The sequence below is a fragment of the Pteropus vampyrus genome, unplaced genomic scaffold (genome assembly GCF_000151845.1).
Source record: "Pteropus vampyrus isolate Shadow unplaced genomic scaffold, Pvam_2.0 Scaffold11, whole genome shotgun sequence".
Taxonomy (NCBI): domain Eukaryota; kingdom Metazoa; phylum Chordata; class Mammalia; order Chiroptera; family Pteropodidae; genus Pteropus; species Pteropus vampyrus.
The window spans coordinates 11,765,227-11,784,125 of NW_011888792.1; the positions used below are offsets into that span (position 1 = coordinate 11,765,227).

At 30.4% G+C, this 18,899-nt stretch overlaps 1 protein-coding gene across 6 annotated transcripts in view; it reads right to left on the reverse strand.

Annotated features, from left to right (window-relative positions):
• FAM172A (family with sequence similarity 172 member A) overlaps positions 1–18,899 on the reverse strand; it is a 363,025-nt gene that overhangs the window by 268,384 nt on the left and 75,742 nt on the right. For all 6 annotated transcript variants that reach the window (XM_011378075.2, XM_011378053.2, XM_011378061.2 and 3 more), the window contains one exon: positions 13,332–13,523. In XM_011378075.2, the coding sequence (XP_011376377.1) occupies positions 13,332–13,523 (192 nt within the window). The remainder of the gene's footprint in view (positions 1–13,331; positions 13,524–18,899) is intronic.

Below are 18,899 nucleotides of genomic sequence, written 5' to 3' on the forward strand. Positions count from 1 at the left end.
ATGACCTACTACATACCTCTCTATATAGGCTTTGATGTTCTAATTTGTTAATTTCTGAGAAAAAAAGATAATTACTAATAGTTTAAGTTTGTTCTGATAGAATTATTTAAGTTTTTGATGGCAAACACACTGTTCAAAAGGGCAGGACATTTTCAAACCATTACAATGCTAAGTAAATGTGCATGAAAAGGTTAATGAAAAGACATTTTCTTACTATCAGAAAATATAAACTAAGCAGTACATTAAACTTTCCTTAAAAAAATTTTTAAAAACTTTAAAAATAGTCTTGGCATTTGTTTCTCTAGATAAATAGTCTCTTAAATATGTTTACAAGCAATTTATTGTAAGAAAGATAATTTTATTCAAATATGCAGCTCATGATATGAATAAGCAAGTACTCCTTTCCCAAAAGAATTGACAAGTCTTTCAAATAATGGCTTTTTTAAAAAAAATCAACAATACTGGATTAGCAATTTGGAATTTTAACATACACAGATATTTATGTGTTTTTGTATATGATATAAATGTAAATATATTTTAAAACACATCTATTTTAATAACAAATTGATCCTTATTAAAATGAGTTATTATTTATCATCCCATGTTCAAGCTGCACCATATCAGAAATATGTATATAACTTCAAATCCTAAAATGTATCCTTAATTTGTAACCAAGTTTCTAATCTCTATATGTAACCATAAAGATAACAATTTAATAGAAGTGTTTTAAGTAGACATAAGGATAACAACTTAATAAAATTCTTTTACCCCATTACGAGAAAACTGTAAAAATTATTTAAAAAGTAATGGTCTTCTTTATCAAAAGAAAAAGCAAAGTTGAATTGCTTGCTTAACAGTATTTTCCCTAATTTTAAAAATAAGTTTTTTTGGAGACACACATTATTTATCATTCTCACTGTGCTACTACAGAAATAAAAGACTGAAGAAGAGCTTCTTACAAATGTTAATTTTCTCCAGTGATGTTAAGAGAATATTTAATTCTGTAGTTTTGATTTATAAAATAATAAATTGTGAAATAACTTATTTTCATTTAGAATTTAAATTATAGCATATGTGTTCATTATAATTTAAACTAGGTAAAATACAGTAGTTTGCTATGCCATTTCTATATGGCATTCCTAATCTAAATTGGCTTAAACCTTATGACCTTATTAAATCATTTGAATGACCTTGAAACGATATTAGTATTTTAAAAATTGCATAATGTATACCTAATACAATACTACTTAGTCACTTAAACTAATGTGCAAGAACCATACTTTCATAAACAAAATGCCTTGTGTTCTTTTCACTAAACATTATTACTTGTGTTTTTTATTTTTTATGAATAATATTTAGTCTTCTTCCACAGATTTCAAGCTTCACGAGGCATAATCATCCCTGTACTGTATCCATTTCATAAAGAAGGTATCTTTTCCTTTTCAATAAGGATTATAAACACAAAGCAACAATATAGATCCTAAGATTGTTCACTTCTGAATACATACTTGAGTATGGGGTAAATGATTATATTTACATTTGAAGTAAACTAGTAAGAGTTTATTTATTTTAAATATAAAAGTACATGATTCTGAATATACAAAGTATGCCAAGGTACTCCATTTAATTCTTAAAACACATCACTACAAATTTTTAGTAGTGATTTTTTTATGTCCATAAAAAAAAAAAAAGATTATGCATTCTATTTTAAAAAGAGTTAAAATACGGGCCTGTTACTATTCAGAATTACTGTTGAAATTCAGTAATTTTTTAAAAAGAGTTAAAATACTATTTTAAAAAGAGTTAAAATACTGGCCTGTTATTATTCAGAATTACTGTTGAAATTCAGTAATTTCAGAAGTTTTATTGCAAATAAAAAAATAAGTAATTAACAGACATGTCTTTTTCATATTAAATCTTTAACTCACAAGTAGACATTAATTAGAATTTCTAATATCACATATTGAAATAGGCAATTTATTTAAGAAATAATATATTATGCTCTTCTTTTTTTTTTTTTTTTTTACATCATGTAAACAGTTGAATAAAATCACCAAATAACATCAGAAACATGAAATGCTACTGCACAACTCCCTCTGGAAACGAATACTATTTATCCTTAAATTCATTTAACATTATTTTCTTTAACAAATGTTATTTTAGTAATTATGTAAATATAATGCATTTATGTAACTCTTGGTCACTTAAACTAATGTACAAAAACCATACTTTCATAAACAAATTGCCTACCTTCCCTAATTTACTGTCTCAATGATTTCAAGTAAAAGTTTATACCATTTCCTACTATTAAAGGCTGACACTCTTTCCATTTTAGTTCTCAAATTAAAGTAACTTAAGGGGATAAATTAATAAATACTGGGAGTAATTAAGTTTTTAAAATTATGTTCAAGATAAAAGTATAAAGGCTAAACACCAAAGAAATCAAAAGTACAATGAAAAATGCAAAGCTCAGCTATCTTTAATTTTTTCTTGTTAAATAGGCTACTTAAGAATTGTCGACTAATTATTCTGTATTACTGATGACATTTTTCTCTAGAGAAGTTATTTTAAAAGTTTAACCTCAGAGCAAGTCATGGCTTCTCCAATCTCTGAAAGTGTCCAGAGCATTGATTATAACTGCAGGAGGTATTACCTTCTACCCAGAGAATCTTACCCTGCAGAATCTCACACTCTCTCACTCCCCAAACAGCTTTGATTCAGCAATTCAAACTGCTTCAGCTGATATTAAAGGAAGGACCACAGAAAAGGGATCAGCAGTTAAAACGAAATAAAAAGGGTGAGGGGGAATACAGATCGTGGATATAACAGCACAAAGCTCAAAAAGTAAAGCAGATTTGAAAAACACAGTGACTCAAAAAAGAACAACATGACAGAAATTAAACAAGATTTTTATGTTTGCTTTCTATGCATTTAAACTCATCTCAACCTCCATTGAAATTCTGATCATACACAAACCCCAAGGCTTTCGGCATGCTTTCAAAATCCACACCCTCTCTTTCTCTAAGTCTCCAGAGTCACTTCTTAGGTAGGCAAAAAAAAAAAAAAAAAAGGAAGAAGAAGAAGAAAAAATGCATGTAATTGAGAAATAAAAAGACCAAATTATAGCCAATACTTTTCCTGTAAAAATGGTGCCTAATTGTTTTAAAATCCAGTATTTTTTCCCTTGCACTTACTGAAAAGGCCTAGGTCTACTTTAAAAGTTATTTTAACTCAGGTATACATATAGGTAGAGAAACAGATATTAGACATAAGAGGCCTGGTAATATTTTTCTTGGAATGATATCAGGATACCAAGGTGTTCTATGCTATTTATAGCTAGCTCTCCACTTGACTACAGAGGTATATGCTTAATTAGTTAATTAGTTCAAGTACTAGAGAACAGTCTAGATGCAAACAGCTATCAGAATGCCTTAATCACATGTATCTCAGAAACAGTGACCAAAATTCCAGAAGGTAACTGGATTTTCAAAACTGAATGTAGTTTTTTCCCCCTAATTCAGTCATGACAGGGCCAGAAGGTAATGATATATCTGCCATTGATGCAACGAGCAGACCTGTCTTCTGTCAAGAGTTGAAATCATAAAGAAATAAGCTGTCGTTAACAACCTCTCTCCAAACACTAGAGCTGTCATTTCATTGTTTTCTTTTACTGGCTTGGGGGGTGGTGTGGCCTCCTATACCTTGTCAGTTTCATAATGTGCTAAGCTCTTAACCTTTTCCAGAATTCTTGACTTGAACAATCTTTTATGAAGTCTATAATGTACCAGCTTATATTTTTTGATTAATTTACAGTTTTTCATTGTCAACAAGATAAAGAGACAACCATCTCAATGGGAAAATATATTTACGAGCAATGCCTCCAATCAGGGTCTAATATCTAAAATATACAAAGAACTCATACGACTCAATAACAACAAAAAAAAAAACAGATGATCCAATCAAAAAATGGGCAGAGGACCTGAATAGATACTTCTCCCTAGAGGACATACAAATGGCCAACAAATATTTGGAAAGTTGCTCAACATCGCCAGCTATTATGGAAATGCAAATCAAAACCACAATGAGATACCATCTCACGCCTGTTGGAATAGCTATAGTCAACAGGACAAGTAATAACAAATGTTGGAGAGGATGCGGAGAAAAAGGAACCCTCATACACTGCTGGTGGGACTGCAAATTGGTAGAGCCACTATGAAAAACAGTATGGAGGTTCCTCAAAAAACTAAGAATTGGTCTATCATATGATCCAGCAATCCCTCTGCTGGGTATTTACCCCAAAGACTTGACAACCCATATCCAAAAAGATATTTGCACACTGGTGTTCATAGCAGCATTATTCACAGTGGTCAGGACACGGAAGCAACCGAAGTGTCCTACGACAGATGATTGGCTAAAGAAACTGTGGCACATATATACAACAGAATATTATTCAGCCATAAGAAGAGATGAAATACTGCCATTTGCAACAACATGGATGGACCTCAAGATAATCATGCTAAGTGAAATAAGCCAGACTGAAAAAGTAGAAAATCACATCATGTGGGATATAAACCTAAAAGCAACAAACAAACAGGACAAATAGAGACTCATGGACATGGACTATAGACTAGTGTGTACCAGAGGACTATAGACTAGCGGTTACTAGTGAAGTGGAGAAGGAGGGAGGAGGAAGATGGGGTAAATGGAGTCAAATATAGGGGGATAGAGGAAGGGTGAAGTGGGTACAGAGGATCAAATATATGATAGCTAAAGGAAACTGGACTTGGGTGGTAATCACACAATAGAATATATAGATGTCAAATTATAATGCACTCCTGAAAATTATATAATTGTATTAACCAATGTTACCCCAATAAACTTAATAAAAAAAAAATTACAGTTTCTCTCAAAGTTGACTTCTAAAATTTTAAATTAGTGCTGCTGGTTTTAACCTATAGTTTTGTAGTCCACATTTCAAACAGGAAAAAATTAGCATTTAATTAAAAAAAGTATGAAATGTAAATTTTAGCGATCTAAATTCTGCTAGTCTTTAATAGGTAAAATCAATAATTATTTAAAGTTGCTTGCATTTTTATAATCAAACATTTAAACTCTTTTAGAAATGGTTAAGTGAATAACTACGATATTACTATAGTATACTTCAGAAATATTCTTAAATTTTTTTTAAATTAAAATGGTGAAAGTAATACCTGCTCAAAGTAAAACAAAATAGAAAGAAAATAAAGACGAAAATTGATTAGATAGAAAAGTCGACAATGAAACGTAGAAGAAGAAACCTCATGGTTTCTTGCATGAACTTCTAGAAATATCAATGTATATCCATATAAGTATGTAGTTGTATGTGTATACATGTATAAGTGTACTTTTTAACAAATGATGTCATTGTTTTTTCATCTGATAACTTAGACATCATTCCATATGACCGAAAACAAATATATACACACATAACTGATCCTTCTTAATAACTACATAATCTTCCATTACATAAATGTTCCTTCACTTACTCAAACAGTCCCCTACTGGTAAATACTTAGGTGGTTAGAAGTTTTTGTATTATTACTAACTGCTTTGATGAGAATCCTCATCTGTATACTTGGCGTACTGCTATAACGTAAATTCCTTCAAATAGAATTTAAGGTCAAAGTTTAATGCGCATATTTAATTTTTAAAGATATAACATAACTGCCATCTAAAAAGATTGCTTCAATTTATATTTTCACCAATATCTGAACTTGGTATTATCGTACAATTTATTATCAATTTATCTGCCAATCTTACATGTTGAAAACAGTACCTTATTTTAATAAGCACTGCTTTAATTCCACAAATACTTTGAATGATTATTTAAAAAAGCATCAAAGCCTGTATGTCATTTGAATAAATGTATATTTAAAATGTCCAAGCAATTTTTGTGTTTTTGAGGTCCCTGAGACCTTAAACATGCATCTCCTGCCAAACTATATTCATTTGCACTATGTAAATATTAAATAATTTCTCATAAGCTATTAGATGGCTTTGCTACTGTTAAAAATAAAAGCTACACTCTATATTGATATAGTACTTATATCTACTAGCCATCAATAATCCATGACAATCCTCTTAAAATTTCCACATCACCAACTTTGTCAAATAATTGTGTTGAAATAGCAAGATTTTGCAGTATTTAGTTGGAAGACCTTGAATTGAAGGTAGTAGTTAACAAGGTATTACTAAAAAATTATTGTTCAAATTACTAAAAAAAAAAAAAATCATACTTTATTATAGATAACCATTTATAATGGCTCCAGGTATATTTGTTGGAAAAAACTCCTAATACTGTAATCATTTAGCTTTACTAATGTGACTGTCAAAAGTGGGTAAATATCATTATATAAGTTTCAGGTGTACAACTTCATAATACATCATCTGTATATTCCAGTTACCGTAATAAATTTAATTTAAACAAATAGGGAAAACCCCAAAATGGATTAAAAAAGGAATCCTAAAGTCAACAGACAGAATAGAAAAGTTAAGCTACAGCTTATTAAAGGGAAACAAATGATTTAAAAACTAAAAAGCTCTAAATCAACTTTCAAAATATGCAATTCATATAAGAGTCAAGCAACAGTTTATGTATCCTTTAATTTAGTTCCCTTATAAACATAATGATATCTTAAAAAAAAATCCTAAAATATTCTAGTGTGATGAATATTGCTACATAAGGATGTCAATTCCTGAGGTTTACAAAAAGCATTTTTATATAGAAAATTTGTGTTGTTCTTAAAAAAAAAATATGTATTGCAAACTGTCATAGGAACAACCAGATAAAAATAATTAAAATGCTACACTGAATTCTTTAGATTATTGCTATTCCTTCCACAAATCACATTAAAATATTAATTTAAAAAAATACGGTGGTATTAACCCTTCAGGACAAAATAAATGGGAGGGGAAAGAATAGAGGATACAGATGTCATTCATTTTTTGGAAGACTGTGAGCTGATGTAATGAGCTTGGTATTAAAGTAGAAATTCAAACTTAAGTGGCCGTGGAGTGCAATAATGACTAGATACAAGCCAACTCATCTATAGAAATTCAGGAAAATTCAGAAATTGGGGTTCCAGTTATCTTGGAAAACAGGGGTAGACCTGAGTCTAAAAACAGAGGAATTAGTTGTAAGTTCACATAAGTTACAGTTACCCCATCTCCTCCAAAACTAACAAACCCCAAATCCAAAAATTAAAAACCAAAAAACAAGTCACAATCTTACATTGTGTCACCAGCTCTGTAAGACATCAGAGGTTTTTCCTTAAGAGAAACATACCCAGAAAAGGACTAGAAAGACATCAGACCATAAAAGGAGAAGAAAGAGACATGAAGTTCAAATCAGGTGTACAATGTAGAAGTGAATAAAAGAGCTCCAAACCAAAATATTATAGAAGAACTTGAAAATTTCTATGAAAGGGTTAAAAAGGAGGTAACTTCCAAAAACTAAAGCAAAAACAGATGGAAAAGAAAGTATAGACAATTAGAAAATACTATGTAGAGGCTCAATCCAGTACTTCAAAACCACATGATAATAATTCTAGAAAAAGGAAGATTGTAATGATCAAGAAACAACACAAAAGTTTTATCTCAGAATTGAGGATTACGAGTGTACAGTTCAGATCAAAAGGAATCACCAAGTGCCCAACACAAATAAAAGAAAACCCCACCTAGGCATAGGAAATTTTGTTAAAAGCAATATGATTTATTTCTTAACACCAGTGAGAAGGAAAAGAAGTTCCATAGAAGAAAACAAAAGGATTCAAAATCAGAATGGTAACTGGACTTTTCAATTAAGCCACTGGAAGCTAGATGACAATGGAAACAAAGCCTTTAATTTCAGAATGAAAATGATTTTTGACATGGAATTCTATGCCTAGTTTAATCATTAAAATAAAGTGAATAAGTAGAATAAAAGTACTTTTTAGAAATACCGAGTTTTAAAATTTTATCTTGTGTTTACTCTTTGATGGCTCCAGCAAAATGAGGGAATATATCCAAAAGCAGGAGTCCTTAGATGCAGGAAACAGGAGGTCAAACATAGAAGAAAATCTAAAGGAATTTCCAGGATAAGAGACAGGCAACAGGCTTATCAAGTGACCAGTCAAGACTGGAACAAAATACTACAGAGTTCCAAAGGAGAGTTTTCCAGAAGAACATGAAACTATAAGATTATCTGATAAATTTGACCATTTGAAAAATTACTGAGAGGCCAATTAAAATCCGAATTAACAATGATTAAAAGAAAATAGAAAAAAAAAAATCTAGGAACCTATTCCAAAAAATAAAATTTGTAGCAAAAATGAAAAGCAACCACAGTACCAACTTGGCTGAGCCATAAACAATATGAAAGTAGTATCAATATTATAAAGCTTGATTGATATTTAACCCAAAATATCAAAAACTAAAAATGACTGATAAATCAAAAGACAACATTATAATTTTAAATAGGGATATAGAGAATACAAGTAATATTAAAAGTATTGAGAGTGATTATATCTAGGGAACAGAATAGGTAAGGAAGGATTAGGAAAAGATAATCCTTATTCTGATATATGCCTTTTGATTTTACTTGATTTTAATTTTTCTGTTTTTCTGTGCTACATTCTGTATGCTGTATTCCTTAATGCTAGCTTTCAACTTATTAATTCTCTCTTCAACTATGTCTGATAGCTGTATAACCTGATTCTTCTTTGTGATGAACCTTTTCTTCATAAAATTTTTAGTTTCTGACTATAAATTCACCTTCATTAGGGATTTACCTTGGGTTGTAAAGTGCTTTTATTGGCACTTTTATGTTTGCTCCCACCTGGTACCTCAGGAGTTCCATCAGTACAGAACCCATTTTTACATGAATTCATGTTGTTTAAGATTCCCATACTAAGCAAATTCAAACTGCAAATCGAAATCCACCTTTGGGTTAGGGTGTGTGGCTTCTATTTCCCAAGGGAGACTGTTTATTTACCTCTACCTGGCACCTCTGTCAAAGAAACTTCCTCTTTTCACCTCTGGGCCATGAACAGATCCCACCACCCCTAAAAACTAAAAGGGCAGAAATTTCCAGGGCCCTACCTATATCAAAAGGCCTCAGTTTTATCTCCTGCCGCTCAGGCTCAAGGCTGTAATGTAGACATGTAGACCCTGTGTAGCCTACGGCTTTTATTTCATAAGCTATCCCATTTGAGTTGCCACGCCACTCAGGGACTTACTGTGGTTTGAAGTTCTCTCTTATAGTCAGGCATTTAAAAATTTCTATCTTTTGAACATAATGAGGCATTCAATACTTTGGTTGTTGTTATGTTTTATCCCTTATTTTTATGTGTGTTTAGTGGGAGAAAGAAGTGAATGTTAACTAGCCCAGTCCACCATGTTATAGAATCCAAACTGTATAAATTAGATTGATAAAAATAACATTAATTTTAAAACTTAGACATAAAATTATAAAAATTATACTCAAAATAAGTAATATGCAAATAGGCAATTCTGTTGAATAATTCAGCTATGAGAAATTAGAAAAAACGGTGGGCTTATTAATCAGACTTCTCAAAAATTATTAAAATTAGTAATTTTAAGTCATGTTGGATAGAAATCACTTATATAGTATTTTGAAAATATTCTTCATTATTTAAACTTCTACCTTCACTGATTTTATTATAAAACATTTTCTAGAACTTCTCACTCTCTGTTTTGCTAATAAGTATATCTGCGTTCAAGTTCTACCTTATCCATTATACCTAGAGCCTGAGAAGTATAAATAAACCCTCAACTAGTCTAAAGAGTATTACCTACATTCGTGGTCCTAGAGTAGTGCCCAGATTAGTAGCATAAACATCACCTGGGATATTTTCAGACATGGAAATTCTCAGGCCCCAATCAGATCTTAACCAAAATCTGTAACTGAGATAGGGTAATTTGTATTTCAAGTCCTCCAGACGATTCTGATCCAGAGTAAAATTTGACTTTATAGACCAATGGCTCTCAAATTGCTCTCCCTAAAACTTTTTGGCAGTACATCTCCATTAGTCAAAGCAGACAAGGAGAGATCAGTGAGATGGCCAGGGTACAAAATTTAAGGAGGAACTCACTCTCAGGGTCCTACAAGTACTGCATAACCCTGAGAGTGATGGACTCCTTAAATTTTGCACCATTCATCCACCCCCATAATTATAATTAAGTGATTTAATTTATGTGTCGCCTACTTCCCTTGATCATTTTATAGAGACCAACTGAGATGCCTAAAAAGATGAATATGGGAAATGATCAAAGCAGACACAAGTATGAGCAACTCTCAAACTGCAAAATCAGACACTGCATAATTTGTACTTGGCTATATGCTATACCATTTCTTACTCCAAGCAATATATTATGCAGTGAAGATTGTTAAATACTAAAAATATTAGCTATGGCAACCTCAGAAGAACTATGGAAATTTATCTGATATGTACTATTCTCCAACATAAAATCTTCATACATTTTTTTATCATAAAATTCTGAAGTATCTAAAATACAAAGATCAGAATACCTACAATTTCCAAATTGTGACCTATGGAGTCCCAGGGTTCGGAGAATAAATCTCAGGAGTTATTGAGGAGGTGGTTCCAATACCCGCCCCAAATTCAAACAAAGTGGCTCCACAGATTTAAACATATATCATTTTTACAAAAACAGTCCACTTAGAGGCAAGGCTCTACTGTTTTAAAAAATAAAAGTTATAACCTTATAATGATATAAATCCAATTTTAGGACTTTTAATCTTATACTAAAAATCTGAAAGAAATATAGCAGAAATATTATTTACAGAACTGTGTAGAGATGATACTGTCTGACCTGAAAAATATCAGAATTTACTTCAGTTTTGATATGAAAACTGACAGACCATGAAAAACAGAGCAGTGGCTCCCAGCCTTTTGTAAACTATGGAAATCTTTCTTTAAATGCAATTTTTGAATAATGTCCAAAAAATAAAAACAAGTAGAGCTAATCTGATTAAAAAGTAAGGATGAGACAGCTTCTTTCTCCCTATTAGTCTTCCTAAAATACCATCCTTCTTCAAACCATCCCTCTGCCCCCACAACGCAAAATACAGAGCAGCCCTTGAAGAACTACCAGAGAAACACTACAAAATGGTAAAACCAAAGTAAGAAAATCACTTTATCTGGACTAAAAGCAAAGATCTGTTTTTAAATGTTCACCATGTAAAAAGTTACCACAATAAAGGTCATATTCAGTTATAATAAAATAAAGAGTATGAAGTATATAAACTAAAAATTTCAAAGCACATAACATGGTAACAACTAAATACACTAAATACTAATGAATTCAGAAATCAGCTGCTTTTTTTTTTTCCCCCAAGAAATCATGAGTTGCCATGATTGAGAAAAGCAGAAAAAAGTCAAGGCAATAAAATGTTATCACCAAAACACTATTCCTACTTTAAAGAACAAGATAACTGACTATTCTAATGTTACTTACAAACTTCCTCTCTCCCGTTTGGGCTATTAGGATAGTCTAAAGATGTTTGGTATGGCTTCCTATATTTTCTTTTATCTCAAAAAACCTTATATGACAATATAATATTCTGGAATGGAAAAGGTTTAATTGACCTAGTAGCATGGACAATATAATTACATAAAGTATTTCACCAATCACTCAAAGGTAAAACATCTGATTTTCTTTACTAAATTATATTTTCAAACATTCACCGAGTTGTGATCCCATTTCACATATAATCTTAAAATACACTGACAGGATCTATTCTAACCACAAACTGTGTCAAAAAGTTCATTTCACTATCAATATTCTGAAATATGAAACCATTTAAATAGTATTTTATGTGAGTTACTTCAATCTAAACCTCAATTTATTTTAAATTTTACTTAAAAAACCGACACTATTGAAGTTTATAACCAATCAAAAGTAATGCCTTTGTGTTCTCTGCATATCCATGAAAACTGAAAACGCAATTAACCCAAGAAATTCTACTTGCACTATTTTAAGTGTCTCAAAATCTATTAACAAAAATATTCTTTAGGAGTTTGGGTTGGCCTTAATACAGTTAACCCTTGAACAACAGGCATATTTGAACTGCATGGGTACACTTATACGTGGAATTTTTTTAACAAAAACATACAGTACTGTAGAGTATCTTTAGCTTATGATCTTCTTAATGACATTTTCTTTTCTCTAGCTTACTTGTAAGAATGCGGTATATAAAACACATATAAAAATGTGTTAATAAACTGATTATGTTATAGGTAAGGTTCTGGTCAACAGCAGACTAATAGTAGTTAATGTTTTGGGGAGTCAAAAGTTATATGTGGATTTTTGACTACATGGGGCTCAGTACTTGTAACCCCTGCATTGTTCAAGGCTAACTGTTTTAACATTTCCAAGTTAGCAGAGTAGGGGACATATTACCTTTGATCACTGTAACCAGCAGTGTACTAAAGAATTCCTTTCCAACTTCAATTACAAAAATGTAATAATAGAGATCTTACAAAGCATACATGCATGCATATATTCTTGAATACCATTACAATATTATGTTATACAAGATGCCACTTTACTTTTTTTCTGAAGAAAAATTCTACTCACATGTGAAAGAAACCCATAGTTTGCAAAATTTGGCTATTTGCTACAGAACTTAAGGATGAGACAGTAAAAACAAAAGTAGCTAAACATGTAGATGTAAAATGCTGAGTTAGAAAAAACAATTTCACTATTATAGGAAAGAAAACCTTGAAGACAATTTTAAAAAGCCAATTTCTAAAAAGCTGGAATTCAAATAAGAATAAACTAATTCAGTATTATTGCAATTTATCATTTTGTATGTATATGTCTTAGGCTTAAGACATTTTATTTCTGCCTCTCAAGTTTTTTAAAGAATAAGAGATTAATTTAAAGATGCAAACTTCCTTTAGTTCCTAACTTCACTAAATTAGCTAGGGAAAGATTTACAAGAATCACAATATATTTTCCAGAAGCATTTCAATAATATTTATATGATAGTTTAAGTGCTATTTCATGTAATAATCACAAAATTTTAGAATCGAAAATATTCATTTCAAAGACATTATCTAAATTTTTGTACACTTAAGACAATCATTTTGTTTTTGTTATAACTGCAAAATAATGCAAAATAAGTTTTCATTACAAATAAATAATAACGATTTAAAGATAAGGTCATATTTAGGATATACTTTTGAAGAGACATTTCAAAATAATTTATCACACATAATAAAACAGCTATAAAATGTCAAAAACAAAATAAAGGAAATTGCACTTACATCCACAGCTCTCTTAATAAATGGTATCTGTGTGCCACTGTCCAGATCTTCATTTATAATAAGCCTTCTAGCCCACTGACCTGCCCTGACAACACCACTACCATGAATTAAAACCATCAGTTTCTGTGGATTTGTCAAAGCATCCTCACTCATAAAGATAAAACTCTTTGGTTCACTCTCAGTGGCATCTACCTGTAATTAAAAAAAATTATAATAATAAATAAATGTTTTCTGATCAGGCATATACGTAAATAAGAAAACAACTAATGGTTACTATAAACTATAAAAAGGCTATAACAGAATTATAGAAGTAAAAAAACTTTAAAATAAATTTAAAATATTCATTAGAGATTAACAATTACATGTAAAGTGGATAAGCAAAAAAGACATGACACTAATTTAAATATAAAAATATAAAAAGGAATATTAGAATTATATGTCTCCCTACAATTATTGTTGTATATTTAGTATTATAGTATCATTATATATAAGAATTAATGTTTTGAGTGATTCCTATTGTCTAGATACTATGCAAAAGGTTTTTAAAACATTATCTCAATTAATCACAATCTCATTAGGTGGCACTATTATTATACTCCTTTATAGATAAAGAAATTGAGACCTAGAGAGTTTAAATAACCTTTCCAAGGTCACACAGCTATTAAGTTTATAATTCTATAAAGGAAGTATACTGCACCTAAAATACAAAACAGAAGAACCCTACAGGATATGCCTATTGGAAAATCATATACTACTAAACTTTTAAAAGGTGGGAGAGAGAACCACTTAAAAATTTAAACACCTACTACTATTGCATGTAAATGGACTTTGAAATTTCATTCAGAGTATGAACATAAGATCATATAACAATTATTTTAAGAAGACATATTTTTGTACTCAGCCTTATTTTATGTACTGGTTAACTATAGTTTGAAAAGTAAATATTTTTATTCATCTTGATTGAACTTAATATTTAGGTTTAAGCTAGCTGAAGTATGGTTTAGATATGAAAGACTCAAAAGACCTTTAGGAAGGGATAACTACCCAGCCTTTTATTACATATGGCATGGCACGCACAGTGGCAAAGAACTAGGAATGGAAGCGTTTGTGCACCCAGGTCAGAGACAGAAGCTAAAGTCTTCATGGCTGGTAAAAGAGACGTCCTCTAATAGAGAGTGTCAGTCCACATGCCATGGTCCTTCACTTCCTCAATAGTATATTCATACAATTATCAAAATAAAAAATACACAAAAACTCTAGATACCACAAAATACCCTGGATTCTAAATGTTCCCAGTCACTATTCCTGGGAAGAGAAAAAAATTAAAATTCCTCTACTTCTAAAACAATGAGATTGGTGTCAGTAATAGATGCTTAACCATTTGTGTAAACAGAGCACAGAGAGCAATTATTTTAGCACAAATAACATGGCCAAAGGACTTAAGAAAAAAATACCACCTTCTCAGTGAAGCCTCTCTGATCACTCTTCCCCAAGAATTCCCTATTCTCTTTCTCTGTTTTATTTTCCTCCACATCACATGTCACAATCTAACATATTATATGCTTTATTTTATATATTTGTTTGTATATCTGTTTATTAACCATCTGTTCCTCCACTAGAAGGTCTGGTTAGGAAGGCATGAACTTTTTGTTTGTATCTAGCTACATTCTCAAGGCCTAAAAGAGAGACTGACACATTGTAGGTAGGCACTTAGTAAATAAAGGAATTAACAAACTTTTGGAATAAAAAAATTTATCAAGCATCACCAGTGACTTCCCTTAAATAAAAGGCATTTAACTAAATAATGCCTCCCTTAATTGGTTATAATATTTGCCTGGTTCAGAAAGCATATACACAACATTAAACTAATGTATGATTATAAAGAATTTTAAAAGAGCTGCGCAATGCTAATAATTATAATGAAGTAACTCTATCTTTATCATTAGTAATTAAGGATGCAGGAAGAGAGATATAAAGTGTAACACAATCACATTAGCTTCAAATGCATGAGATGTCCAAAGTAAACAAATCACGATGATGACAGTGGGTACGACTGAAGTCACAAGGAAGAGAAGTGGATGAGAGATGGAAAATCAAATCTAGGTAATTCTCTTTTACCTAAGAACATTATATGAAAACAGAAGAATCACTCTGTTAAAGTGGCTTTAAAAAAAAAAAGAGAATATCGCGATAAAAAAAAGAAAAAATTACAAAGCAAAGAGGTCAGTATATAATAAAAAAGGTCACAGAGTTTTTTAGTCATTAATTTACCAAAGAGGCACAAATAAAAGGGCCTCTCAAAGTCAGTGAGGCCTTAATGGAACCTGGCATGGCTATGGAAATGCACATCTGTTTATCTTAATGTAAAAACTTGTAGCTATAGACTTTCCAGCAGAGGCTCCTATTACTAAGGAACTCAAGTCAATTTTTTAAGCAATGGAATGTTGGCACTTTAAGTTTCACAGTAATCACTTTAAAAATGGAAGAGTACTTATTTTCATAAGATAAAAATGTGTTTTTTATATTGTAATGTTCGAACCTTTTTAAAGGGCTACAAACTAAGATAGCCATGAATAAATGAAGTTTTACTTGAACATCCAGAAAAGTTGATTTAAAAAATATAAGAACATAAGAAAATAAAAAAAAAGCAATGAAACTGATCAATGTAACAGTAATAATAATTAAGGAGTGAGAGTAATATCTGAACTGGTTATTGGCTAATATTCATTTTAATTTAACACAGAACTCTGATTCTGCAGCTGGTAACTATAACTTTATATAAACTTAGTGCTAATTTTCAATAGTAAAATAACTATATAAATAAAGTAAATTTGCATTAACTTAATTAAGTTTGGAAACAGTTGTTCCAAGGCCATTTATCCTCAAATAATAGTAATCCATTAAGCAGAGCTTTCATTAAAGAATACATACATATATAGGCCACTCCAGTGCACCATCTGACTTTACTGACAAATCAACTTCCAAGACCAACTGGTCAGGGAAACTCCACCAAATAATTTTTAGCAGTTAACAATTTATTTGGAGATGCTCATGAACCCATCAATTGTGATGTATATTTAAAAATGATTGCATAAACTGAATGAAAATTTGTAGTCAAGTTATTAGTTCATGTATCTAATATTCTCTACAAGTGTGACATACTATAATTGAGAATATTTTGTACCTATACATGTGAAATGGCAAATAAACATGAGACATGATCAGGATCTTTACTATCAAATCATAGCCTTCCATAAAGTTTTTCTTTCCTTATTAAATAGTTCAGCTATAAAACTAAAACTTAGTTCATCATAAGAAAAAAATATTTTGTGGTATTCCTGTAGTAACAAGAACTGTACCAAAAAAATCAAACAAACATGCAAGTAAGCAAACAAACAAACAAAAAAACCACTCTCAATGCTAGCATCTACCTGGGATTAAAAAGACCTCAAGAGAAAACCATAAATTATAAAAGAAAAATTTCACAACTACATAAAATAAGTGATGATAACTTAAGGAGAGATTAATTTTCTAAAATAAAATTTTTTTTTTCTTTTCAGTTTATATAATCAGGGAATCTTTACCAAGCAAAATGCATATAACACTCATTATAGGTCTCATATAATGTAAAACCTCTATGCTTATTAGCTTTATAGTCTAAACTTAAGAGGAAAATAATCAGATCAAAAAAACAAAGTCCTTCTAAACCTAATCTCAGGCTTTCTCTAGAAAGAACATTAATGAAACTTAATCATATAACACGATCTTTATGGCCCATTATTTCGTGATTTGTTCTGGAAATCTAGAGGATTGAAATGAGTTTAAAAGTTCCATGAAACTAGAAGTGTTATAGACTTAAAAAACTCAAAATTAATCGTGTTGTAACAATGAATTAACCTAGGGCTTTTTAAATTTCATTCTTCAAAAACTTGGAAAGAAGTAAAATTAACAAACTAGGAAGACTGGAGAAAGTGACAAAATTCTACATGGACTTTCCAGAAGACCAATTCCAGTATATCGTTTTAGTAGAGTAATACACTAGACTTCAAGTGAAAACAAAAACAAAAAGTTTGAATCCCAAAAGGTCTTGTATATTCACACTCAAAAAGATTCTAAAATCTTGGTTTTCAAGTATTTCTAAAGAAAGGAAGTTTCTAAATAAACAAAGTCTGGCCTATTATATAGAATCATATTTTATTCACTAGTACCTTGGAACAGTGCCTGGCACCCTTAAATAAATATTTGTTGAATGAATGAATAAATCATTAATAATGTGACCTTCACTTCAGGATTTCTATACAAAATTAACATAAAATAGATTTCTTTTTTAAAAAATTGAAATTAATTTGTTAGGATGGATAGTATAAAGAAATCCTCAAACCCTACAATTCATAGTAAAGTAACATCCAATTTTAAAATCTCATGTAAAATACATGTAAACAAAATTATCTATATGTAAAGTTTTGTGCCTTAAATGAATAACTTTTATTAACCCTTTCAGATCCATATATATCATAAAATCAGAGATCTATCAGAGACAGAAAGATCATATAATCTAGTCTCACCATCACTCACATATAAGATTACTATTTCTGCATTTGAAAGCCTAATATTTCAGGTTTTACATTAAAAATTAAAAATCTTTTTTTTTGAGAATTTGAGTCTGAGAACAAATTTCAAACTCTTTCCCTCTGAAATGGCAACATCTGCAAAATTTAAAAAAATGTGTTCTGCCAAAATGGGAGGGAGTAGGGTTATAAAACAGGAAACACAGGGAATGACTTTCAGAATGTTTAGAGAAAATAACATAGAAATAAAACATATAATAGAAAAATCAAGAAATAAAGGGATGATGAATGTCTAATGTAACAAAAAGTTCATTTGCTTACTTCAAATAAGTAAGAAAAATCGATTATACCAATGAAATGAGAAAGGGTAGAGAAAAGGTTGTCCTTTTAATTGTGTTATCATTTTTTAAAAAAAGACTGGAAATTAGTCTTTCTTTTCTTTACACTGAAGAGTATTAGTTTTAAGAACTCTTGGGTACAATAAGATTAGATATACTGACATTTAATATTATCTTTATCAATATCAAAATACTAGGACCTTAACATTAAAACTTATTACAGTTAACCTAAAACAAAAGTTTTCTTTGAAAATATTTTATTCGGAAGCATAAACATTAAAAAAAATTAGACTTACTGGAATAGAGATTTTTTTCAAGTTACAATCCTTTTCTAGGAGTTCGTAAACATACTTTGTGATGATCTAGGTAGAAAAGAAATAACACGTTAAGATCCAGTTTTATCCATTATTAAAATTCACATAAATTATTATAACTTATTGCTCTAAATTAGTATCTTTTTACCTTGGGATGTTTTTATGCTAAATTAAGAGACTCTTTACTTGTAATGGTTTACTTCCTATTGCTGTGTGAATAACCACATGCCTTAATACTAAGGATTAGGACAAGTTAATAAAACTCAAAAACAAGGTCTTTCAATTTTTCAAAGCAATACTCTGTAAGCATATTTTCTTTTATCAGTATTTTTAGAATCTGTTTCTCCT